This window comes from Pipistrellus hanaki (assembly GCF_964339955.1).
Source record: "Pipistrellus hanaki genome assembly, chromosome: 12".
Classification (NCBI taxonomy): Eukaryota; Metazoa; Chordata; class Mammalia; order Chiroptera; family Vespertilionidae; genus Pipistrellus; species Pipistrellus hanaki.
Window position 1 is genome coordinate 59,587,914 of NC_140514.1, and position 22,454 is coordinate 59,610,367.

Genomic DNA, 22,454 nt, shown 5'->3' on the forward strand with positions numbered 1-22,454 from the left:
CTCACATCCTTCTGGTCCTCCAAAATTCTCCTGGTTTCTGATGTGTTTACAATTGTGCACCTAAAACCCATAGAATTTTGTTAGCCAGTGTCACTCCAATAAATTAAATAAAAAGGAATAAATAAAAAATTACATTTTGTTATGTGAGCTGAGATACATGAAATTAGCATATTAGGCTGAATGAACCTGCTTTATTTCTTTTACTAGAGGCTTGGTGCATGAAATTTGTGCATGGTAGTCCCTAGCCCAACCTGCACCCTCTACAATCCAGGATCTCTCAGGGGATGTCTTACTGATGGCTAAGGCCCACTCCTGTGGTTCTCTGCTCTCTGCAGGGTCTGGGGGTTTTGCTGCGGCCATGGAGATGAAGCCCCGGTGCCCTGCCCTCTGCTCTCTGCCTGCCTCACCATGCACCATGTGAAGGAAGCCCCAATGCCCTGCAGTGTGCTCTGTCTGCCAGGCTTCGCCGACACTGACACACTAAGGAAGCCCCCATGCCCTGTTGTCCGGGCTCTGTCTGCAGGGCCTGGGGGTGTTCCCGCCGCCACCGTGCTAAGGAAGCCCCCAAGCCCTGCTGTCTGAGCTCTGTCTGCCATGTCTGGGAACTTCCCTGTCATCACCCTGCAAATGAAGCCCCCAAGCCCTGCTGTCCTGGCTCTGTCTACAGGGCCTGGGGACAGATCCAGCCTCGCCACTTGCTCCCTGAGAATGCCCACGGGGCTGACAGGCCCAGATGCTGCAGCACCTGTGGAGGGGGCGGGTCCAGCCTCACTGCTCCAGTAGACAGGTCTGGACACTCCAGCAGCGGGGCTGAGGGGACTGGGTACTGCCATCTTGTGGCTACAGGGGCCGTCATTTTTGTTGTGGAATAATGGTTAATTTGCATATTACTCTTTTATTAGATAGGATTGCTTAAGAACAAGTTTGATGTACTTCCCCGGCCAAATATTCCTTGGTGTACTCCAGTTTCCCAAGGTGCTTTGTGAGTGAGCAGCCCCGGAAGTGCGCTCTGCAGAGCTGGTACTGCATGGCTCCTACTGGTCACAGGCGTGGCGAGTGTGCAGCCCTTAGCAAGGCCATGTGCTGGGTCCCTGAACAGACGCAGCATCCTTAAGACGGTGTGTCTGCCTCAGCTCGGGTGATCCTTCCTGAGGCCTGTCCAGCTCACTCCACAGTGCCCCCTCCCTCACTGCTGGGAAGAGTCTGAGACTTTGTATGGCTTTTGGTGATGTAAATGTCTGATTCAGATTTTTACACTGTTGCTCTTTTGTGGGTTGTGCTATCTAGAAGCTTCCAGTGTTTCTTGCTTTGCTTTCTTCCCAGAACTTGACAAAGAGATTATTTTAAAAATTTGTGCACAGGGCGGGGGAGTCCCCTCAGCCCAGCCTGCACCCTTTCCAATCCGGGACCCCTTGGGAGATGTCCAACTCACAATACTGGACAACTGGCTCCTAATCGCTCATCTGTTTGCCTGCCTGATGGCCCATAACTGCCCACTCAGGTCTGATTGCCCCCACTGCCTCTGTGTGCCAGCCTAATTGCCCCCAACTGTCCCCCTTACCAGCCTGGTCACCCCTAACTGCCACACCTACTGGCCAGGTCACCCCAAACTGTGCCTCCCCCCCCCCACCTGCTGGCCTGGTCACCCCCAACTTCCCCACCACCACCACCAGCATGGTTGCCTCATGCAGCCTGCTCTTTAGTTATTTGCTTGTCCCTCACTAAGCTCCCTGGTTGTAGGCAGCCATCTTGTGAGGGTGTGAGGGTCAATATGCATATTACCTCTTTATTATACAGGATAAGAAAATAAGAATTAATTGCATTGTCTTTAAACATAGTTCCTTATTTTTTAAGCTCATTTAATTTCAAAAATATATCAGAGAGAAATTAAAATAAATTCACTCCAAGAAAGGAATATTTAATTGTGCATTTTGTACAGGAGACCTCTAATCACGGTCCCTTCCCATAAGTGAATTTCTATTGCAATGAAAATAAAATCCGTGTTGAAACAGCCGTTCTCACAGACTTCAGTGCCAGTGGTCAGTGCAGGGCAGCCTGATGCTGTGAACACTGTAAGCAGGCAGTACGAGGAACAAATTGGGCCAGGGTTGGTGAGCCCAGCCGAGGGCAAACACGGCCCAGCCTGGTCCTGACGGCCTGGCAGGGAGCATGGCTTTTAAAGTATTTTTAAGTGGCTAAACAAGTTCTATAACGATGTGTTGTGACCAAGTCCACAAACTGCATTCTAGTTCCAAGTCCACAAATAGCGTTGCGCTGATGCACAGCCAGGCTCCAGCTCTGCGCTGCCTCTGCCTCTCAGCAGCAGAGCTGCATGGCAGGTGGACTTCAGGCTCCTGCAGAGGAAAGGTGGGGGACTTCCGGTGCCTACAGAGGAAAGGGGGGGACTTCCTGTGCCTGCAGAGGAAAGGGGAGGACTTCCGGTGCCTGCAAAGGAAAGGGGGGAACTTCCGGCGCCTGCAGAGGAAAGGAGGGGACTTCCGGTGCCTGCAAAGGAAAGGGGGGGACTTCCGGCGCCTGCAGAGGAAAGGGGGGGACTTCCGGGGCCTGCAGAGGAAAGGGGGGGACTTCTGGTGCCTGCAGAGGAAAGGGGGGGACTTCCTGCGCCTGCAGAGGAATTGTGAGGGGGACTTCCAGTGCCTGCGGAGGAAAGTGGAGACTTCCGGTGCCTGCAGAGGAAAGGGGGGGACTTCCGGTGCCTGCAGAGGAAATGGGGGGACTTCCGGTGCCTGCGGAGGAAAGGGGGGGACTTTCTGCGCCTGCGGAGGAAAGGGGGGGACTTCCGGCGCCTGCAGAGGAAAGGTGGGGGGACTTCCGGCGCCTGCAGAGGAAAGGTGGGGGGACTTCCGGCGCCTGCAGAGGAAAGCGGGGGGGACTTCCAGTGCCTGCAGAGGAAAGGGGGGCCCACTGAGCACAGAGGGCCTGCAGGCTCCCAGTCAGCGGTTCAGGAACACACTTTAGTCGGTTCCCCCATAACGGACACATTTCCGGAAGTATTCGCTGGGATGTGATGGGAAAGCAGTTCTGTGCTCTCCTTCTGTGTGTTCCACACAGCCTTCCCGGAAATGCCAGGGGAAGGACGGCCAGAGCGTACGCCCGTTGGAAACGCTGGTGGTTTGTTCTGTGAATGGTTAAGTGTAAGAGCTTTCTGGCTTTCTGAGTAATCATCTCGCCGACAAGTGTGATGCTTGTCCTTCCTACGAGTGTGGACACCCACGCACAACGCCTCAGTGCCGCAGAGCGTGTGGGAAAGCGCAGCGTCTGCCCGCTGCCCACAGCCATGCTGCTCCGGGAGCCTCCCCTCGCCCTCCTCGCCAGTGGGCAGCGACAGGTTCAAGCTGCTGCCCAAGTTCAAGCGCGGTCCTCTACCAACGCGGACGGGCTAAGCCTTCCTACAAGACAGAGCAGCACTTTGAAAACACAACCCTGGTTTCTTGAGTTAACGTTTCTTCCTGCTCCTTGCTGTTACCCGCTCTGCTCCTCACCCCTCCGGCCTCCTCCAGCCCTTCCTCCTGGCCCTGGGTCTCCACCTGTGTTTAGGCTGCTGGCCCGCCCTCCCGGTGGCTGGCCCCGTCCTCCCCCAGCTGGCCCCGCCCCTTCTGGTGAGCCTGCCGCTGGATCCTGGCCAGGATCAGTGATGCACCTGAGCGTGGCAGGTGTTGGCCTGTGCTGGCCTGTGCAGTCTCTGCTCCTTCCTTCCCTCTGCTGGGTTCCCACCTCCGTCCTGGAACCAGGACCTCCTTCCAGCACAGGGATAGACAGCACCCCGCACGGGAGCACGGGGTCCTGGGCTGCGTGCAGGGAAAGCAAAAGAGAGGAAGAGGGGAAGGAGGACCTGCGAGAACAGGCTCCCCCTCCCAGGTTGCTTGCAGAGCCCTGCTCCTGGGTCTGTGTTTCTTTGGCGCTGTATCCTCTTGCTCTTGCATGCACAGGAGGGAGAGCCAGCACTGGGGGCGTCTGTGCCACTGCAGCTCCCGGCTCAGTGTCCTCACGGCTCTTTCTGTGGTGGGTGCATGGGTCCCCAGGTCACAGATGAGCAAACTGGCCTCAGTCTGATGGTAACTTCCCACAGCCACAAGCAGAGCCTGGAGGAGCTGGATCACAGCCGTCATCTGGGCAGCTGGCAAGGCCCCAGCAGTAGGTGCAGCCTTCAGGTCTGCGTCTCAGAAAGGAGCTGAATGCCCATGACCCTGGGAGGCCAGGAGCATGTCCCACTGCACAGGGAGGGCTGCTGCAGGGCCAGCCCGCCGAGGACAGGGTCAGGGCTGCGGCGTCGGGACTCCTGCAGCTTCCCTTAAGAGAGGTCAACAGGCCAGAGGTCATGGGGGAAGCCCTACGGAACCAGGTGAATGTGTATGTTCCCCAGCATTTACCAGTCTGCTGTAATGTGAATAACAAAATCATCCAAACTGGAGGGATGGTTTGAATACCAAATAAATGTTAACTTAATTATTTAGAGATTAGTTATTTGCATCTCTTCAAATTATGGTGATTTTCCTGGTTCACAAACTATTGCATGCTCTTAGAGTACCGCTTATGGCTTCCAAGAGTTTACTTACTAAAACTCTGTGGCTGTACGTGTTCAAGAACTCACTCTGTTATTCCATGTTATCTTCTGATCACTGAGGTCATTCCCACGTGCTGCGCTGGCTCTACCACGTGGACAGCCTCAGGACGCCGCTGCCTGCAGACAGGAGGTCCTCACGGGCCCTCAGGGACCCTCCCGCGCAGTCACTCCCTGGGCCCGCGTGCCTGTGCAGCCTGACCCCTCGCCCCTCCTGCGCCCCCGCATCACAGCCCCACGGTGGCCCCTGCTTAGCAGACAGTGTCTTTCCCACATGTCACTCCCTGACGCCTGGTCCCTCTCCTGGAGGTCAGCACCCTCCCACCAGGCACCGACTCCGGTGCTCCCCAGCCCTCCTCTCTGCTCAGGGCCACAGCTGCTCCGTGGTAGAGCAAGTCTCACACACCCGCTCTGAAACCAGAGACCATGCCAAGTCACATCCCTCCCACAGCAGCTGCCCACCTCCTGCAATGGCTGACGGGGTTGTCTCTGAAGGAGCCGCCACCAGAAAAGGGAAACATAGTCCCCATCTGGGTGACGGAGCCTGGAGCTGAGCACGGGGGCGGGGGGTGGGGGGGTCCTGCCCCTCTTCTCCCTGCAGAGTGACAGGGCGTCCGGAAGCCGGCGTGCGGCCTCCACGCATGGGCCTCTCGGACTCCATTCCACCTAAACATAAACGAGGTTGCATCAGCACGGAATCAGGATGTTGCCCCAGATGCGAAATTGCATCGTCTGATTTGAGAAAACAATCAGAACTTAGACGAATGGTACTGAGGGTTGTGTGCCTGTGGCGACCTGCCTCTAATTCAAATTTAAAGTTGTACCGGAAAATAGCTTTAAGGAGATCATCAGGCTTTTACATCAGAACCTAGAAAGCCAGTCTAAGCCAGTTGTACCTGCCTGGGTGATTGTTGTTGTTAATCCTCACCTGAGGACACTTTCCCAGGGATTCTTAGAGAGGGCGGGAGGGGGGAGGGGGAGGGGGAGAGGGAGGGGAAGGGGGAGGGAGAGGGGGAGGGGGAGAGGGAGGAGGGGGAGGAAGAGGGAGAGGAAGGAGGGGGAGGAAGAGAGGAAGAGGAGGGAAAGGGGAGGGGGAGGGGGAGGGAGAGGGGAGGGAGAGGGGGAGGGGGAAGAGGAGGGGAAGGGGGAGAAGCACTGATGTGAGAGAGACACATGGATTGGTTGCCTCCTGTGCACGCTCTAGCCCCGAGCCGAACGCAGGGCCGGCCTGGGACAGGGCAGTAGGCCCATCGGTTCTGTCGGGGGCGGCTGTCTCCCGCTGCTCCTGCTTGAACCGTGCTCTTTCGTTTGCTTTGGGACAGGCTTCCACCTCTACCACAAGCTGCCCACCATCGTGCCCGAGAGCTGCCTGCTCATCATGGTGGGCCTCCTGCTCGGGGGCATCATCTTCGGCGTGGACGAGAAGTCGCCCCCCGCCATGAAGACGGACGTCTTCTTCCTGTACCTCCTGCCCCCCATCGTGCTGGACGCGGGCTACTTCATGCCCACCCGCCCATTCTTTGAGAACATCGGCACCATCTTCTGGTACGCCGTGGTGGGCACGCTCTGGAACTCCATCGGCATCGGCGTGTCCTTGTTCGGCATCTGCCAGATCGAAGCCTTCGGCCTGAGCGACATCACTTTGCTGCAGAACCTGCTCTTCGGCAGCCTGATCTCCGCCGTGGACCCCGTGGCCGTGCTCGCTGTCTTCGAGAACATCCATGTCAACGAGCAGCTCTACATCCTGGTCTTTGGGGAGTCCCTGCTGAACGACGCGGTGACAGTGGTGAGTCCCGCGCTGCATGGCACCCATGCTGCCCGGCCTCCCGTCCTGAGATTCTCCCTGAGGATTCTTTCCAGCTGAGCTCCTGTCCGCCTGTGCCCTAGGCATGCCAGCGTGGTCACCAGGGCAGCCGCATGGGGGTCTGGGCCAGGGGCAGCCAGTGCCCATGGAGTGCCCTCCCCCCCTCCCCCCAGGTCCTCTAGTCTCACGTAGGCAAAGCTCAGCACACAGTTCACTTCTGCTTCACACTCAGCCAGCATTGTTCTGGTACTTATTCAGAAAATGCAAATTATTTTTAATTCTTATTAACTGGCACATAGAGGCAGAGACAGCTAGGGTCCTGTGTCAGCAGCAGGTACCACCACCCCCCCGCTGAGTCAGGGGGTGCTGAGTTCCAGAGCTTTAAAGGGCTCTGGCTGGTGGCGGGGATGGGGAGATGGGGTATAGGGGGATGGGGGGGTGGGGGCATGGGGGGAGGAGGGGGAGGAGGGTAGGGGCATGGGGGGAGGGGGGAGGGGCATGGGGGGAGGGGGGAAGGGGGGATGGGGGCATGGGGGAATGAGGGGGAGGGGGGATGGGAGTGAGGGGGGATGGGGGGAAGGGGGAGTGGGGGCATGGGGGGATGGGGAGAAGGGGGGTGGGGGCATGGGGGGAGGGGGGTGGGGGGATGGGGGCATGGGGGGATGAGTGGGAGGCAGGATGGGGGGAGGGGTGGGGAGAGGGGGGATGGGGGAAGGGGGGGTGGGAGGAGGGGGGAGGGGGGTGGGGGGATGGCGAGGCACGGGCGCCATGGCCTGAGCGTGCCCACCTGGGCTAAGGCTTAGACAGCCTGTGGAATGGTGTTCTCCCCATTTTGTAAATAATAAAGTTGAGATAAAGCGTATTAAGTAACGAGTATTTAAGGAGCTTAAGTAACTTATATAATCCCCCATTGGTTCCTGATTAAAATGCTACCACTGAATCACTCCCAGCCTCACCCTCTGCCACCTGCACGCAGAGCCTGACCCGGACACAATGTCATCCTGAAGGACGGCCATTAGCTCCATGGGTATTGTTTTTTGGAAAATAAGTTTGGTAAGGAAACTTAGAAAAGCTGCCGGAAGTTTTAGACGGCCACGTGCCCTCTATCGCACGGCCCTCCTCCGTTACCGTGCCGCTCCCGCAGGCAGCCCAGCGCCCCGTGGGCGTTTGGAAGCGCATCACAGTGAGGCTGTCACTCTCCTCACCTCTGAGCGCCGGCCTTTGGTCAGCGCCTCCTGTCCGGCTACGGGAGAATGACAGTTGGGTGTGGGTTCCCGCACAGAGACGCACCCCACTCTCCGCTTCCTTCCTGGGCAGGTGGCACCCCGGGCCGGGCCAGCAGCGTGAGCCTCGGCCGCGCTCTCAGACCCCCACTCAGGTGCTCCCTGGTCCTCCTCGGGTTCCTCAGGAAGCAGGGCTCAGGGTGCAAAGGCCGCCCTCCAGAGGCAGGCCCGGGCTCCCTCTCGGGGCAGAGCGCCGCAGTGCCCTCCAGCGGGCGAGCTGCCCCGACCACACAGGAGCAGGGCCAGGGCGGGGCTGAGCAGCCCCAAGGCCAAGGCCCTAAGTCAGGCTGACCCTCACGGCTTCACACGAAGGCCTTCCTCGGTGGGTCATGTGCCCGGGGCTGGAAGCCTGCCCATGTGGGGCCTGCCTGTCGCTGAAGAACAGATTTCACTGAGCCGCCGGACAGCGGAGTGAGTTAGAAAACACTCTTAAGAATTGTGATTCTGTCTCTTACTCAGGTGCCTTCACAGTATAAAGGTGGACACGTTTTCTGGGAGGGTTTTGGACTCAGTCATCTAGTGCAAGAGCCTCATGGAATAGACAGAGATATAAAATAGGGCCAGGCCGTCGCCGCTGTGGCTCAGTGGGTTGGGCATCGTCCTGTCCACCAAAGGTTGCTGGTTGATTCGCGGTCAGGGCGCATGCCTGGGCTTCAGGCTCACCCTGGTGGGGATATGCAGAAGTCAGCCAATCAATGTTTCACTGTTACATGGATGTTCCTATCTCTCTCCCTCTCTCTTCTTCTTTCTAAATCAATTTTTTAAAATAAATAAATAAATAAGAATTAAATAAAAAGTTCTCCCTCACATTGGAGATAATTTTTAAAAATATATGGACCATGCCGCATGCAGGGGAAAGGATAAGTCGTTCTGAGTTGCAACTAGAAGAGTGGAGGCTAACAGGAGAATTAATGTTAAAAATGCAGTCCAGAGAGTGAGTGAGATGGTAGGTCCCCAGGTCATGGTGAGTTAGATGTGAGCTGGCAGAGCTGAAGGTTAGAAAACCTACCCAGAGATGTCTCCAAGCAAAGAAGAACGCTAACATATGGCTGCAGTCCAGCTGTGTGCTATTGCCCAGGGCAGGGTGGGGACAGCCGGCCTGCGAGTAAGGCCTGCAGCATCGTTTGGCCTGGCCCTGCCAAGGCATTAGGGGAGAGTTAATTAATGTTTGACAGGCAGAGCGGCTCATTTCTAAGCTGATAGTTTGGTGCGGCCTGTGAGTGATGTTACAAATATCCCATGTCCCGCCCCTGGTCTGGGGTGCAGTGGATTGGATAGTAGGTTGGAATTATCCGGAGAAATGCCAGTCAAAAAAAATAAAGGTGAGCTTTTTGATAGAGTTTTAGTGCTTTCCCATATAATTAATATTTTAGAAAAACGTTTAAAATTTCTTTTATTAGCCTCACCAAAGATTGCTTAGGCTCCTGGTTATTTCAGAAGTCTTGCTATTTCCACAGTAGTTCGTAATCCAATGGCCTAGCTTAATACATGTAATTTCCAACATCATTTCTCGACCATGTCAATGCAACCTAACGTTCTAACACATTTCCCAAGGAGACTTAACCTTGTTCTGCCACTGCCACACCAGCCTGGTGGGAGAGCTGGCGGGAGGCTGGCGGGCTGCGGCCGCTGTGTGGGGCAGTGGGTGACATCATGGAAGCGGGAGGGGGGTGGTGACCGCCTGACACCTCCCTTTGCTTTTGCAAATAGCAGAATAGACTTACAATTCCTCACCCAAAAATGATTCCTCTTTGTGCTTCACATCAGAAAAGGCGGCCTGGAAGCTGTTTTCTGGGACAGATGTGTCTGAAAGAGGACTCTGAGTCGTTTGCATCTTCACTTCATGGTTCCCCTGCATTATTGAACATTTTAAATCTGCAGTGGAAATAGATAACCTGTGATGTGAGTAATGTGAGTGTTTTAGGAACATAACTGTGAGAGAAAGACAGGGAAGCACGCAGCTGTCAAATTAGCCCGTTACGAACCTGGCATGTCAGGCTTAAAATACCCTGGCCTGGAGGTCACCTCTGCACTGACGCCGCGCCCGCGGGCAGAGGGCACACGCTCACAGACAGAACCGACTCCGGAAGCACTTGCTTCCCTGCGGTGCGGTTACGGGATTCCACTGGAATGAAGTCCAGGGTTGTGGTCAGCTGTAACTGGAAGAATTTTATCTTGTTCTGATCGGTAGGTATCAAGTTCAGTGTAAAGCAGGTGGGAGGTTGTGGAAAGCTTTCTGGTTGTCAAGGTAACGCTGCTACCTAAGATGTTCCCTGCAGCACTGCCCGGGCAGCTGTGGGGGCGGAGTGAGAGCCGGTGCCCAGCCGGCGCTGGACACAGCCGGGAACATGAGAGGCAGGACGTGGCGCGGGCAGCCCGGGGAGGGAGCTGGCAGGAAAAGCGCTCCAGGACAGCATGGCAGTGTGCTGGCTGCTCCTGAGGAAGGGGTGCTGGGCCTCTCCTGGCGGGCGGGGGCAGAAGAGGGGAGAAGGGCTGAGGGCTCTGCGCGGGGGCGGGAGTTCTGTTGGAGAGCTGAGCACCTCAGAGGCAGCACCCACAGCACCCGCGGCCCCCGCAGACCCTGGGTGCTGGGGTCATCACTGCAGGAGGCAGAGGGGTGGTGGGCAGTGGGGGGCCAGGCCGCCCAGGGGAAGAGCAGCTCCAGAGGGGCCCGGTCAGGCAGGTGCACTTTTCCTAGATTTAGCAGCTGCGTTTCTCACTCTTCGTTTCAAAAACACACAGGAGGGAAACCCGAGATGGATAAGCAGGGTGTGTGCAACCTTGGCCAGTGTGGCTCAGTGGTCAGAGAGCCAGACCATGCCTTGAAGAGTCGCAGGGTCAGCTCCCATCAAGAACACGTACCTGGTTGCAGGTGGCTCCCTGCCCCGGGTGTTTCTCCCCACCCCACCCCACCCCCTCTTAAAAGCAACAGGAAAGGTGCTGTCATGTGAGGGTTACACAGTGAGCGAGGGGGGAGCTCTGTGCAGCGGCGATGACACCCCTCCCGGGCGGAGGCGACTTAAGAGAGAAGAGCGCCAGGCGTAGGAGCCCCCCACGCCGGCGGCCCTGAGAGTGAAGGACGGATGAGTGAGTCTCGGGGTGTGGAGGGCATCGGCGTGAGGCGAGCTGTGGCTGCTGGTGCAGTGGAGGCGGGCGGCCGTCTGTCTCCTCGGGCAGCGAGTGACCGTCACCTTGGCCTTGGCCGCGGGGAAAGGTATAAATAGCACCTCTCTGAGCCGCTCAGGAAGCAGGAGGCTTGTTGCTGCTGCGAAACGCGCGGTGAGAGGCCTGGGGTGTGATGGGAGCAGCTGCCACCGGGGCGTTCTGCTTGGCCAGTGATGGCCAGTGAGACACCGCGGGATGCCCGCGTCATCCGGGGCCATTCCGTCTTGTTCCAGGCGCTTCCAGGCCCGCTCTGCCCGTGCTCCTGAGTGTTACACCCACATCCGGGGAGGAGCCCTGCTCGCTGAGGGAGGAGCCAGCTGTCCCAAGGCCGCGAGCATTTCCCTGTGTGCGGGGCGGCCTGCAGAAGAACCCGCTCCCGGCACCCGCCTGGGGTTAGGGCCGGAGGAGAGGGGAAAGCATCCCAGCACACCCGCCTCGTGTGGCTCTGAGGGCCTCGGTGGGGGAGAGGCCGGAGGGCTTCTCCCGGGGACACACACGGTCCACCCCGAGGGGACCTCGGAAGACGTGCCCGAGGCCCGCGCCCTGGGCTGTGGGGTGGCCGCTGCAGGGGTGTGGTTGTGGGTGGATTGTGAGTTCCTCACACCCCGAGTGAGAGCTGGCATGGCCTCTGCTCTAACAGGCTGTGCCCAACGCCCTGCCAGCCGCTTTTCCGGAGACGCTGCCTTCCGTCCGGTCAGAGGGGCAGGGCACCTGCTTCCCTTGCGTTTTCCTTGCCGGTTCTGGAGGGAAGGAGGTCAGCCGCTCCTTCTGGCTTCAGCGGCTCAGGGGCCCCTGGCCATGTGTTTGAAGGATGGAGCCAGCGAACAGGAAGTGCCTGGCAGTTTTGAAGAATATTAAACTAGCACTACATAAAGACTGTAGAGTTTTTAGAAACCAAGCAACAGTGTACTCTTGTCACCTTAGACTCTAAGGCTTAGAGGCACAAAATATGTGTGAAGTTGTAGCGCACACTCACACATATGTACCCACGCATACACACTCATACGTTCACACATGCACACACATACACTCACACTCACACATATGCACCCATGCATATAGTCATACTGTCACATATGCACACATGCACAGTCACACATATGCGCCCACGTATACACAGTCGTGCTGTCACACATGCACACTGACACATATACACCCAGGCATACACACTCATACTCACACGTGCACACACGCACACTCACACATATACACACACATGCATACTCATACACTCACATGTGCACACACACTCCCACAACACAGGCTGCTGCCTCATGAGAAGACTCCTTTGGGTCTCACACTGCACCGAGCATGCGTCTGTGTTGTGGGGGGTGGTGCTAGGCTGGGCGGAGGGTGCCCTCAGGTAGGGCACCAGCACAAGAGGACGGGTCCTTCCAGGGCCTTACCCTGACCAGGGCCTTACCCCGACCAGGGCCTTACCCCGACCAGGGCCTTACCCCGACCAGGGCCTTACCCCGACCAGGGCCTTACCCCGACCAGGGCCTCACCCCAACCAGGGCCTCACCCCGACCAGGGCCTTACCCCTACCGGGCTAGGGGGTGACAGTTCACACCACACTCTCAGCCTCAGGAGGACAGGCAGGTGTGCCAGATGGCAACCAGGCTTTCAAGAAGCTCCATGTGGTGTCTAAGCTTTGACGTTTGTGGAGTCAGGTGTGCAATAATTTTGAATTCTCTTCTCACTTACTTTTAGAAAACGTTTTCCTGCCAACATGCTATTAACAAAGCCTTTAGTTTAAAGCTACTGAACGTGATTTAATAAGCAAATGCGCAGGAACTGCCAGTCACCTCCTGGGTGCCAGGAGGCACGTCCTCCAAGAGGCAGGCCTGTGTGGTGGGGGGGTGAGGGGGGGTAACGGGGGGGGTGACAGGGTGGTGATGGGGGTGTGATGGGGGGCGGCTGGAAGAGCTGACAGGTGCTCCCTCCCCACAGGTCCTGTACAACCTGTTCAAGTCCTTCTGCCAGATGAAGACCATTGAGACCGTGGACGTGTTTGCCGGCATTGCCAACTTCTTCGTCGTGGGCATCGGCGGCATGCTGATCGGCGTGCTCCTGGGGTTTATAGCGGCGTTCACCACTCGGTTCACACATAACATACGGGTGATCGAGCCGCTCTTTGTCTTCCTGTACAGCTATCTGTCCTACATCACCGCCGAGATGTTCCACCTCTCAGGCATCATGGCGTAAGTATCTGGTCCCTCGTTAAAAGCTCAGACTCATGTATTCCAAGCTAAACATGTCCAAATTATATTCTTCTAAGAACAATTAAAAATGGGGTTTTTTTACTTTCTGTTTCAAAGAAATGAGAATGCACAGCGGCCAGCTTCCTACTGCAGCACCTGGCGCTGGAACGGGAAGCTGCTTAACAGCCTGTCGGGTCTCTGTGAGACGTGGCGATCAGCTGCTGGGCTGGCTGCCGGGGCCTCTAGTTTCCGAGTTTGGTGCCCATTCTGTGGCGTCCACGTGGCTGTGCACGGCCCCGGTGCCATCGCCCAGCACGCTGGTTCTGGCTTGCTCATGGGAACCCAGCAGCAATGTCAGCAGCAGAAAACCTTCCTCTGTGGGAGGTGTTATCTTAGTGAACCGCTGAATGTCGCTCCCAGCAGCAGGCGATGGGCAAGCACATACGCATGTACTTTTGGTTTATATTTTAATTTTTTATATATATATTTTATTGATTTTGTACAGAGAGGAAGGGAGAGAGATAGAGAGTTAGAAACATCAATGAGAGAGAGTCATTGATCAGCTGCCTCTTGCACACCCCCTACTGGGGATATGCCCGCAACCAAGGTACATGCCCTTAATCGGAATCGAACCCGGGACCCTTTAGTCCCCAAGCCAACGCTCTATCCATTGAGCCAAACCGGTTTCGGCTTGGTTTATATTTTAAATAAAGACACTTTGTCATAGGCAGGGAAGGCATAAAGCGGGGCTTATTTCTTCATTGAAGGTTCGGGGGGGTGCCTCGGGCACCAGCTGACTGGAAGGGTCCTCGCACGTAGGCTGAAGAATGGCAGGGCTCGGACCCGGAGCCTTTGGGGGGAGGCTCCTCGCTGGGGGATGTTCCTGAGGCTCCAAACCCAGCCCCTCGGGGTTGCCGCTCGCAGGCAGTCAGGGCGCCTGCCGTGCCCGTTGGGTGGATAGGGCTGCGGTGGCTGCGCGCTGGTCTGCAGGCCGGGCTGCTATGCGTGTTCAGGTGCCGCCGTGGCACAGGTGTGCGTCTCGCCAACTGACAGCTGCTGCTCCCACTAAGGCTGTTTGTTCTGCCGCCTCCACGCCTGTTGGTCAGAGCAAGTGCGTGTGCGGTGCAGGGAGACGGGCCACTGTGGTGAGCCCACGAGGTGAACGGTGGGCGGCTTTCCGCTCCCCGAGAACCTAAGGAGCGCACTCCATCCGGTGTGACCGGGCCAGGCCACGCGCGTCTCGCCTCCGCGCCTCGGTTCGCCGGCAGTGTCATTGGAAGTGCCTGCCAGCCAGGTGCAAGGTCTCTGGAGTGACCATGTGGGCTCTGGGCCTGGCTTCCCAGAGCAATCTGGGGCCTTGACGGTATGTTCCCTCGTGCACACATAAACATCCTGGAACCCCAGTTATCGAGGTGCGTCTGTCCGCCCGGGTTCCAGGGCAGGGGGTGGGGTGGGATGGCCAGCAAGTGGGGCAGGGAGTGCTGGGGGTTGGGGTCCCGGGGCCTCCCTGCTTGGAAATGCCTGCGGCCAGGTCCACAGAGGCCAGAGGCGAACTGCAAGCCCTGACCTGCAGAGGAGCTGGCTCCAGGGCTCCAGATTCTGGGGCTCCAGGATGGGGCCAGGACAAGCAGGGTGCACTGTGGGCAGCTGGAAAACATCACTGTTTCCCACTTCCAAGTAGCCCCTCAGCTCTCAGCCAGGTGCGCAGAGGCCTTGCTACAAGCCAGCGACGACGGCCCTCGCACGCTGAACCGTAAGCTCTTCCAAGGCGCGGCTCCGGCTCCAGCTCCACGCACACCCACCGCAGTGCTCTGAGGAGCCACGCCTGTTTGCACACCCACCGCAGCGCTCGGAGAGGCCACGCCTGTTTCTGATGCGGGTGCTTCGTGTCCCTTCCCAGCTCCGCACATGCGAGGCTTCTGGGTAGCCCAGCACAGCCACGCCTGGCCCGGAAAGGGCGCTGGGTGTCCGCCCTCCTGTGGCTCCCGGGGGCGCGGACCAGAGCCCAGGGCAGTGATGAGATTAGAGCTGCGTGTCCCCTTGCACCACCCCCAGAACCAGTGACTTCTCCGTGTTGGAATTGCCTGGGTCAGAAGTCCCTGCCCTACTTAGTGCTAATTGCACTTTCTTCTGCAACTTCAAACACATGTGCAGGTGTGGGGTGAAGGCGTGTACGAGCTGTGCAGCACACTCAGCAATGCCCTTTCCCGCTGAGGAGAAACGGGCAGCTGCAGGGAAGCTGCTCACACCGAGAGGCAGGCCAGCAACCTCTCTGGCCGGTGGCTCCTGGACTGAGAAACGCGTCCTGCCCTCCTCCCTCACTCCTTCCCCCCAGTCCTCCCCCTCCTCCTCCTCCCTCACAGCTTCCCCCCAGCCCTCCCCCTCCTCTTCCTCCCTCACTCCTTCCCCCCAGCCCTCCTCCTCCTCCTCCTCCCTCACACCTTCCCCCCAGCCCTCCCCCTCCTCCTCCTCCCTCACACCTTCCCCCCAGCCCTCCCCCTCCTCCTCCCTCACTCCTTCCCCCAGCCCTCCCCCTCCTCCTCCTCCGTCGCCTGCAGTCCCGGCCCCTCTGGTCCAGCTGTGACTCGGTGGACAGGGCAGCCTGTGCCAGAATGAGAGCACATGCCCAATGGGCATGAGGCCGGAGTCTGACGGAAGGAAGCTCCTCCGGGCCCAGAGGGCGGGGGCTGGTGCGAAGGCAGGCAGTCTTCGGTAAGCACGGGGCGGGCTCGGCACAATTTCCCTGGGCGATGTCGGCTGCAGGGACCTCGGGCCTCACAAAGCCTCTTGTGGCAGTTGATCTCTTTGTTATGAACTTGTGGTTTGATATAATTTCAGTGACAGAGTGACGTAAGTTGGACAGGTGGAATTACAGCCGTCTCTCCCGCCATCTTATGTTACTTGGAGAGCTAGCTTGTGGGCTGTCTCAGGTTTGTCTCCCTGTGTGGCCTCTCCTAATAATTTAAAACCTAATGTGATGCTCAGGAATTATTTACACTCACGGCTCCCTGTGTGTCCAGGAGGTTTGGCTGCAAACACTAAGAGGGTAGATGAAACCCCATTTTCTACTGCACTCCTGCTCCCGACTAAGTTTTGTGCAGGGAAAGTGTTTGTAATGTGCACATGTCTGTGCACATGTGTGAGAGAGTGTGCACATGTGCGTGTAAGTGTGGTGTGCACTTGTGTAGTGCACTCATGTGTGTGCATGTGTGAATGTGTGTTGATCTGTGCACATTATGTGAGAATGTGCACCTGTGTGTGCATTGTGTGAGAGTGCACATGTGTTCACATGTTTATGTATGTGCACGTTGTGTGTGTATGAGTTGTACATGTGTGTTTGTGTTGCATGTGCATGTGTGCACATGTGTGTGCTCTGTGTGCATGCACAGGTGTGCACATGTGTGTGACTATGCACACATGTGTGCACACCATGTGGGTGTGGGTGTGGGTGTGGGTGTGCTTCATGACACTGGAGCTAAGTTAAGGACAGTTTCATAGTCCCTGAACAAGGAGCTTCCCATCTCACTGGCATCGCCCCTGAGTGTCACAGCACTATAGCCGAGGTCGTAGGACAAGCTAAGTAGTTAATGATTTTAGAAATTCATGTCTAGTCTCGTGTTTGGCTCTTCTGGGAGGCATGCTCAGAAGTAGCACACAGCTGATTGCCCAGGTCCTCTCCCTCCACTGGACACCGACAGAGGCCTACACTCAGGCTGGGCAGTGAGCTCAGTGGCTCTCTCCCCTGTGACACCCCGCCTCTCGGGTCCCTGCCCTCACCCACCCAGTCTCCGATGCCCAGTCAGTGGGCACTGAGCACACCGTCCTGAAGCAGGCGCTGTGGTCCGCAGCCCATGGAAGGCTGGTTTCTCGTTGATGTGCTCCAGGAAGTTCAGAAATGGCTAAGCCCTTCTTCAGGTAGGAGAGCAGGCATCCATATTTCTTAGTTTCATTTTCATGGGTTAATAATTTCTTAACCTTTCCTCCCCCAAGGATGCTTAGAATGTGTTCTGTTTGGTGTTTCGATTATTCTGGAAGCATTATTGCAAAGAAGAAGTGGTAATTATTAGTCTCGTGTTGTGAATGACTGATTCGAGGCCCAGTGGACTGAAATCAGGACCGTGTGTGAGACTTGGCCCTGGTTGGCAGTCATCTGGCCGGTCCAGGACCCTGCCCGGTTTCCCCTTTATCACCCAAACAAGCACATTTTAATGACTCTTACAAAGGGGACGCCCGGTCGCATGGAAGATGCCCTTCTTCCTGTTTCCTCTCTGTGAGCTGGTCATTACTGTGTATGTAATGCTCTGATAAACGTGTGAGAGAGAGGGCCTGTTTGTCGTTGCAAAGTTCTGTCTGGTTCCCCTCTGTGCCCGGCGTCCGCAGCACTCAGACCATCTGCTCAGATGCAGTCAGGTGCAGGCACAGCCCTCATGCCAGACGCTCCTGGTTACAGAATGTCAGGTGCTGGTCTTTTCCAGAAAGGCACGTGGCACCGCAGGAGACTCCTAAGCATTCTGTGTGTGTGCGCGTCTATGTGCGTGCGTATGAGCAAGGCGGGCTTCTCTTACTCACCTTCCCAGACCGGATTCATGTTTGCTGAATGTCTTTCTTAGAGCAGGACCGAGACTGGGAGCTTTAATGGGCACGTCACGTGGTGTCCCCGGGACGAGTATTTGCTCCCACGTCCTGACTGGCCTCCAGGCCCACCCATGAGCCTCAGCCTCCCAGCTAGAGAGCAAGCAGACCGCCAGCTTGCTCCCAGGCAGCGCTGTCTCACTTCAAGCCTACCTCCATCCCAACCCCCACCCCGCGCCTGCACACACACACAGGTTTGCAGGAGAAATGACCTTAGAGGACCGAGTCTGTGCATGAGGGTGGTCCTCACCCTGCAGCCAGCACCTAGCGTGGCTGTTCACCTCGAAACAGAAATCTCATGATGACCCCAAGCCCAACACAAATGCTAACTGGAAGGGTGGCGATGGCAGTAGAAAAATAAGGCAGGAAATTAATAAGTAATGAGAAAACAAATCATTACTTCTTTAATTTTCTGGGAAAAGGCAAAAAACAAAGAAACAAAAAGTTTATTTTTTTATAATGATTGACATGTCTTTTATTTGCCTTTATATAGTTTTATCTAAACTAAACTGCAGGACAAATGGCAGGAGGGTATTTGAAATTATAAACCAGTTTTTCAAGATTAATTAAGATATAATCCTATTAGAGGCCTGGTGCATGAAATTCGTGCATGGGAGAGGGGTGTCCCTCAGCACAGTTTGCACCCTCTCCAATCTGGGACCCCTCAAAGGATGTGCTACTGCCCATTTAGGCCTGATCTTGGGATCTTGGGATCGGGCCTAAATGGGCAGTCGGACATGCCTCACACAATCCAGGACTGCTGGCTCCCAACCACTAACCTGCCTGTCTGCCTGATTGCCCCTAACTGCTTCTGCCTGCCAGCCTGATCACCCCCTAACCACTCCCTTGCCAGCCTGATCGATGCCTAACTGCTCCCCTGCTGGCCCAATTGCCCCTAACTGCTCTCCCCTGCAGAGAAAGTCACCCCTAACTGTCCTCCCCTGCTGGCCTGGTTAGCCCAAACTGCCCTCCTTTAAAGGCCTGGTCCCCCCCAGCTGCCCTCCCCTGCAGGCCTGGGTGCCCCCAACTGCCATCCCCTGCAGGCCTGGATCCCCTACAACTGTCCTCCCCTGCTGGCCTGATAGCCCATAACTGTCCTCCCCTGCTGGCCATCTTGTAGCAGCCATCTTGTGTCCACATGGAAGCGGCCACTTTGTGTGTTGAACTGATGGTCAATTTGCATATTACTCTTTTATTAGATAGGATATAATAAAGAGATGATATGCAGGAGAAACCAAGATGGCAGCATAGGGTAGACATCTAAATGCAGTCTACCACAACAGTTTTAAAATTACAACTGGAAACCAGAGAAACATCACCCTGAAACAATAGACGGCTGGCTGAGTGGAATTCTACCATCTAGGAAGGTAACAGAAGGGACGCTGAGCCTCAGGAGCTGTGGAGGTGCGGAGATCTGTGAGCGGGAAAAGGTGGCCGCCGAGTTCGCGGAGAGGGCATGCAGAGAGGGAGGGCAGCTGGCTTTCTTGTTCAGGAGGAAAACAGAACCACCCTATTGCACTGATAGACAGCCCCAGTCATGGAGAAGCTGGACTGTCAGGCAGTGGGCAAAACTCTCTCAGAGGTGCGTGTAGCCAGCAGCCATAGCTGAACGACTCAGGAATCGGACCTTCTTAGGGAGGGGCTGAAGGGAAACCAAAGCTTGTCTGCACCACCCTGAGACTCCGCCCCATCCAAGCGGAGCACAGAAGCCCTCCTAGCTGAGACACTGCTGATCCTTATAACCAATTGGCTTGGAGATCAATGCTTCCCAGTGATACCAACAATAAGCAAGGCTTAACAACAAGACTGCACATACAGCCCACAAAGGGCTGCACTAAGACTGTCCACCTCAGGAAACTGGGAAGGCTGTGCTACTGGGCTCTGCCAGGACACATAACACACAAAACTATTCATTAAATCAGGAAAGCAGCTAAAATGCAGAAAAGAGGCAGGACACAAAGGAAGGAAATGGAGAAAAGTAAAAGAATCTACATTGAGTTCAAAACCACAGTTTTAAGGATTTTCAAGAATTTCCTAGAAAATGCTGATAAAATAAATGAGACCTTTGAGATATGAAAAGGGATCAACTAGAAATAAGGAATACATTGTCTGAAATAAAAAAAATATTATAGAGTCCTAAAAACAGAATGGAAGATCACAAGAATCAAGTCAAAGATTTGGAACACAAAGAGCCAGAAGACACAACTCCACAGAAGCAAGAAGACAAGAGAATCCAGAAAGTTGAAGATAATATAAGAAACCTCTGGGACAACTTCAAACGAACCAACATTAGAATTATGGGGGGTCCCAGAAGAAGAGAGAAAGCAAGATATCGAAAACCTATTGGAAGAAATAGTGACAGAAAACTTGCCCCACCTGGTGAAAGAATTAGACTTACAAGTCCAGGAAGCACACAGAACCCCAAACAAAAGGAATCCAAAGAGGACCACATCAAGACACATCATAATTAAAATTCCAAGAGCAAAAGACAAAGAGAGAATATTAAAAGCAGCAAGAGAAAAACAGGTAGTTACCTATAAAGGAGCACCCATATGATTGTCAGCTGATTTCTCAACAGAAACCATGCAGGCCAGACGGGAATGGCAAGAAATATTCAAGGTGATGAATAGCAAGAACCTACAGCCAAAATTACTCTACATAGCAAAGCTATTACTCAGAATCGAAGGCCAGATAAAGAGCTTCACAAATAAAAAAAAGCTAAAGGAGTTCATCACTGCCAAACCAGAATTATATGAATTGCTGAAGGGGGTTCTTTAGGAAGAGGAAGAAGATAAAGATAAAAATTATTTACAACGAATATGTAACTATCAGCAAGTGAATCTAAAAACCAAGGGAATTAAAAAATCTGATGAACAATATTAACTGTTGAATATAATAGAATCAGAGGTATGGAAGGGGAGTGAACTGACGATTCTCAGGGAAAAGGGGAGTGGGGGTGTGGGAAGAAACTGAACAAAAACTGTGCACCTATGTATGAGGACAATGGAGGGTGGGGAAAGGGCAGAGGGTCGGGTGGGAACCTGGTGGAGGGGAGCAATGGAGGGGGGAAAAAAGAGGAACATTTGTAATAATCTGAACAATAAAGATTTATTTAAAAATAAATAAATAAATAAATAAATAAATAAATAAATAGGTACTATGCAAATTGACCATCCGTCCAACACACAAAATGGCCACCCCTATGGGGACACAAGATTGCCACCACAAGATGGCTGGCAGAGGAGGGCAGTTGGGGGCAACCAGGCCTTCAGGAGAAGATAGTTGCGGGGGAGGGACAGGGGAAGAGACTAGGCCTGCAGGGGAGAACAGTTAGGGGCAATTGGGCTGGCAGGGGAAGGCAGTTAGGGGTGGCCAGGCCAGCAGAGGAGGGAAGTTGGGGGCAAAGAAGCTAGCAGGGGAGCAGTTAGGCATCAATCAGGCTGGCATGGGAGTGGTTAAGGAGGTGATCAGGCTGGTAGGCAGAAGTGGTTAGGGGAAATCAGGAAGGCAAGAAGGCGAGCAGTTGGGAGCCAGCAGACCTGCATTGTGAGAGGGATGTCCGACTGCCCATTTAGACTCGATCCAGGTGGGATCGGGTCTAAACTGGCAGTTTAACATCCCTCGAGAGGTCCCAGTTTGGAGGGTGCTGGGCTGAGGGACACCCCTCCACCCTGTGCACAAATTTTGTGCACCGGGCCTCTATTTTTAAATAAAGTAATTCAAGTTTCAGCTCTTTCTCATTCATTCTTCCTGCCCTGGCCTCTGCTGGTGATCCACCTGCTTTCCTCCAATGCAGACATATGTAGGGGCCCCTGGGATGTCCACACAGAGTCTAGGCCCAGTCAGACAGCCAACTCCATAGGCCTGGGTTTTCCCAAGGGTTTCTAGTAATGATGTCGTCCACAGACCATACTTTATAAAAATCTTTATTATTGGAAGTATTACGTATGTCCTCTTTCTTCTCCCAATAACCCCTTCTAGCTCCCCACCCCCACCTCAGGCCTTCACCACCCCACTGTCTGTGTCTATGGTTATGCATAGATGCATTTAAATTCCTGGGTGGGTTGATCACTTCCCACCCACCACCCACTTTCCCTCTGAGATTCCACAGTCTGTTCCATTCTTCTATGTCTGCTGGTCTATTTTGTTCATTAGTTTATTTTGTTTATTGGATTCCACAAATGAGTGAGATCATGTGATACTTGACTTTCTCTAATTGATTTATGTCACTCAGCATGATACTCTCATGGTTCCTCCATGCTGTCTCACAGGGTACAAGATCCTTCTTTTTTATTGTTGCATAGTATTTCATGGTGTAATTGTACCACAGCTTTTTTATCCACTCCTCTACTGATGGGCACTTGGGCTGTTTCCAGATCTTAGCTATTGTAAATTGAACTGCTATGAACATGGGGGTGCATATGTTCTTTCTTATCAGTGTTTCAGGGTTCTTAGGATATATTCCTAAAAGTGGGATTACTGGGTCAAATGGCAGTTCCATTTTTAATTGTTTGAGGAAACGCCATACTGTTCTCCACAGTGGCTGCACCAGTCTGCATTCCCACCAGCAGCGCACGAGGGTTCCTTTATCTCCACACCTTCACCAGCACTTGTCATTTGTTCATTTGATGGTAGCCATTCTGTCAGGTATGAGGTGATGCCTCCTTGTCTTTTTAATTTGCATCTCTCTGATGATCAGTGACTTTGAGCATTTTTTTATATGTCTCTTGGCCATCTGTATGTCCTTTTTGGAGAAGTGTCTACTTAGGTCCTTTGCCCATTTT

The 22,454-nt window shown here is 54.8% G+C and overlaps 1 protein-coding gene across 1 annotated transcript in view; it reads left to right on the forward strand.

The window, feature by feature from the left end:
* SLC9A2 (solute carrier family 9 member A2) overlaps positions 1 to 22,454 on the forward strand; it is a 133,263-nt gene that overhangs the window by 39,932 nt on the left and 70,877 nt on the right. Inside the window, exons 2-3 of the mRNA XM_084900498.1 lie at positions 5,905 to 6,368; positions 12,788 to 13,038. Of these exons, the coding sequence (XP_084756624.1) occupies positions 5,905 to 6,368; positions 12,788 to 13,038 (715 nt within the window). The remainder of the gene's footprint in view (positions 1 to 5,904; positions 6,369 to 12,787; positions 13,039 to 22,454) is intronic.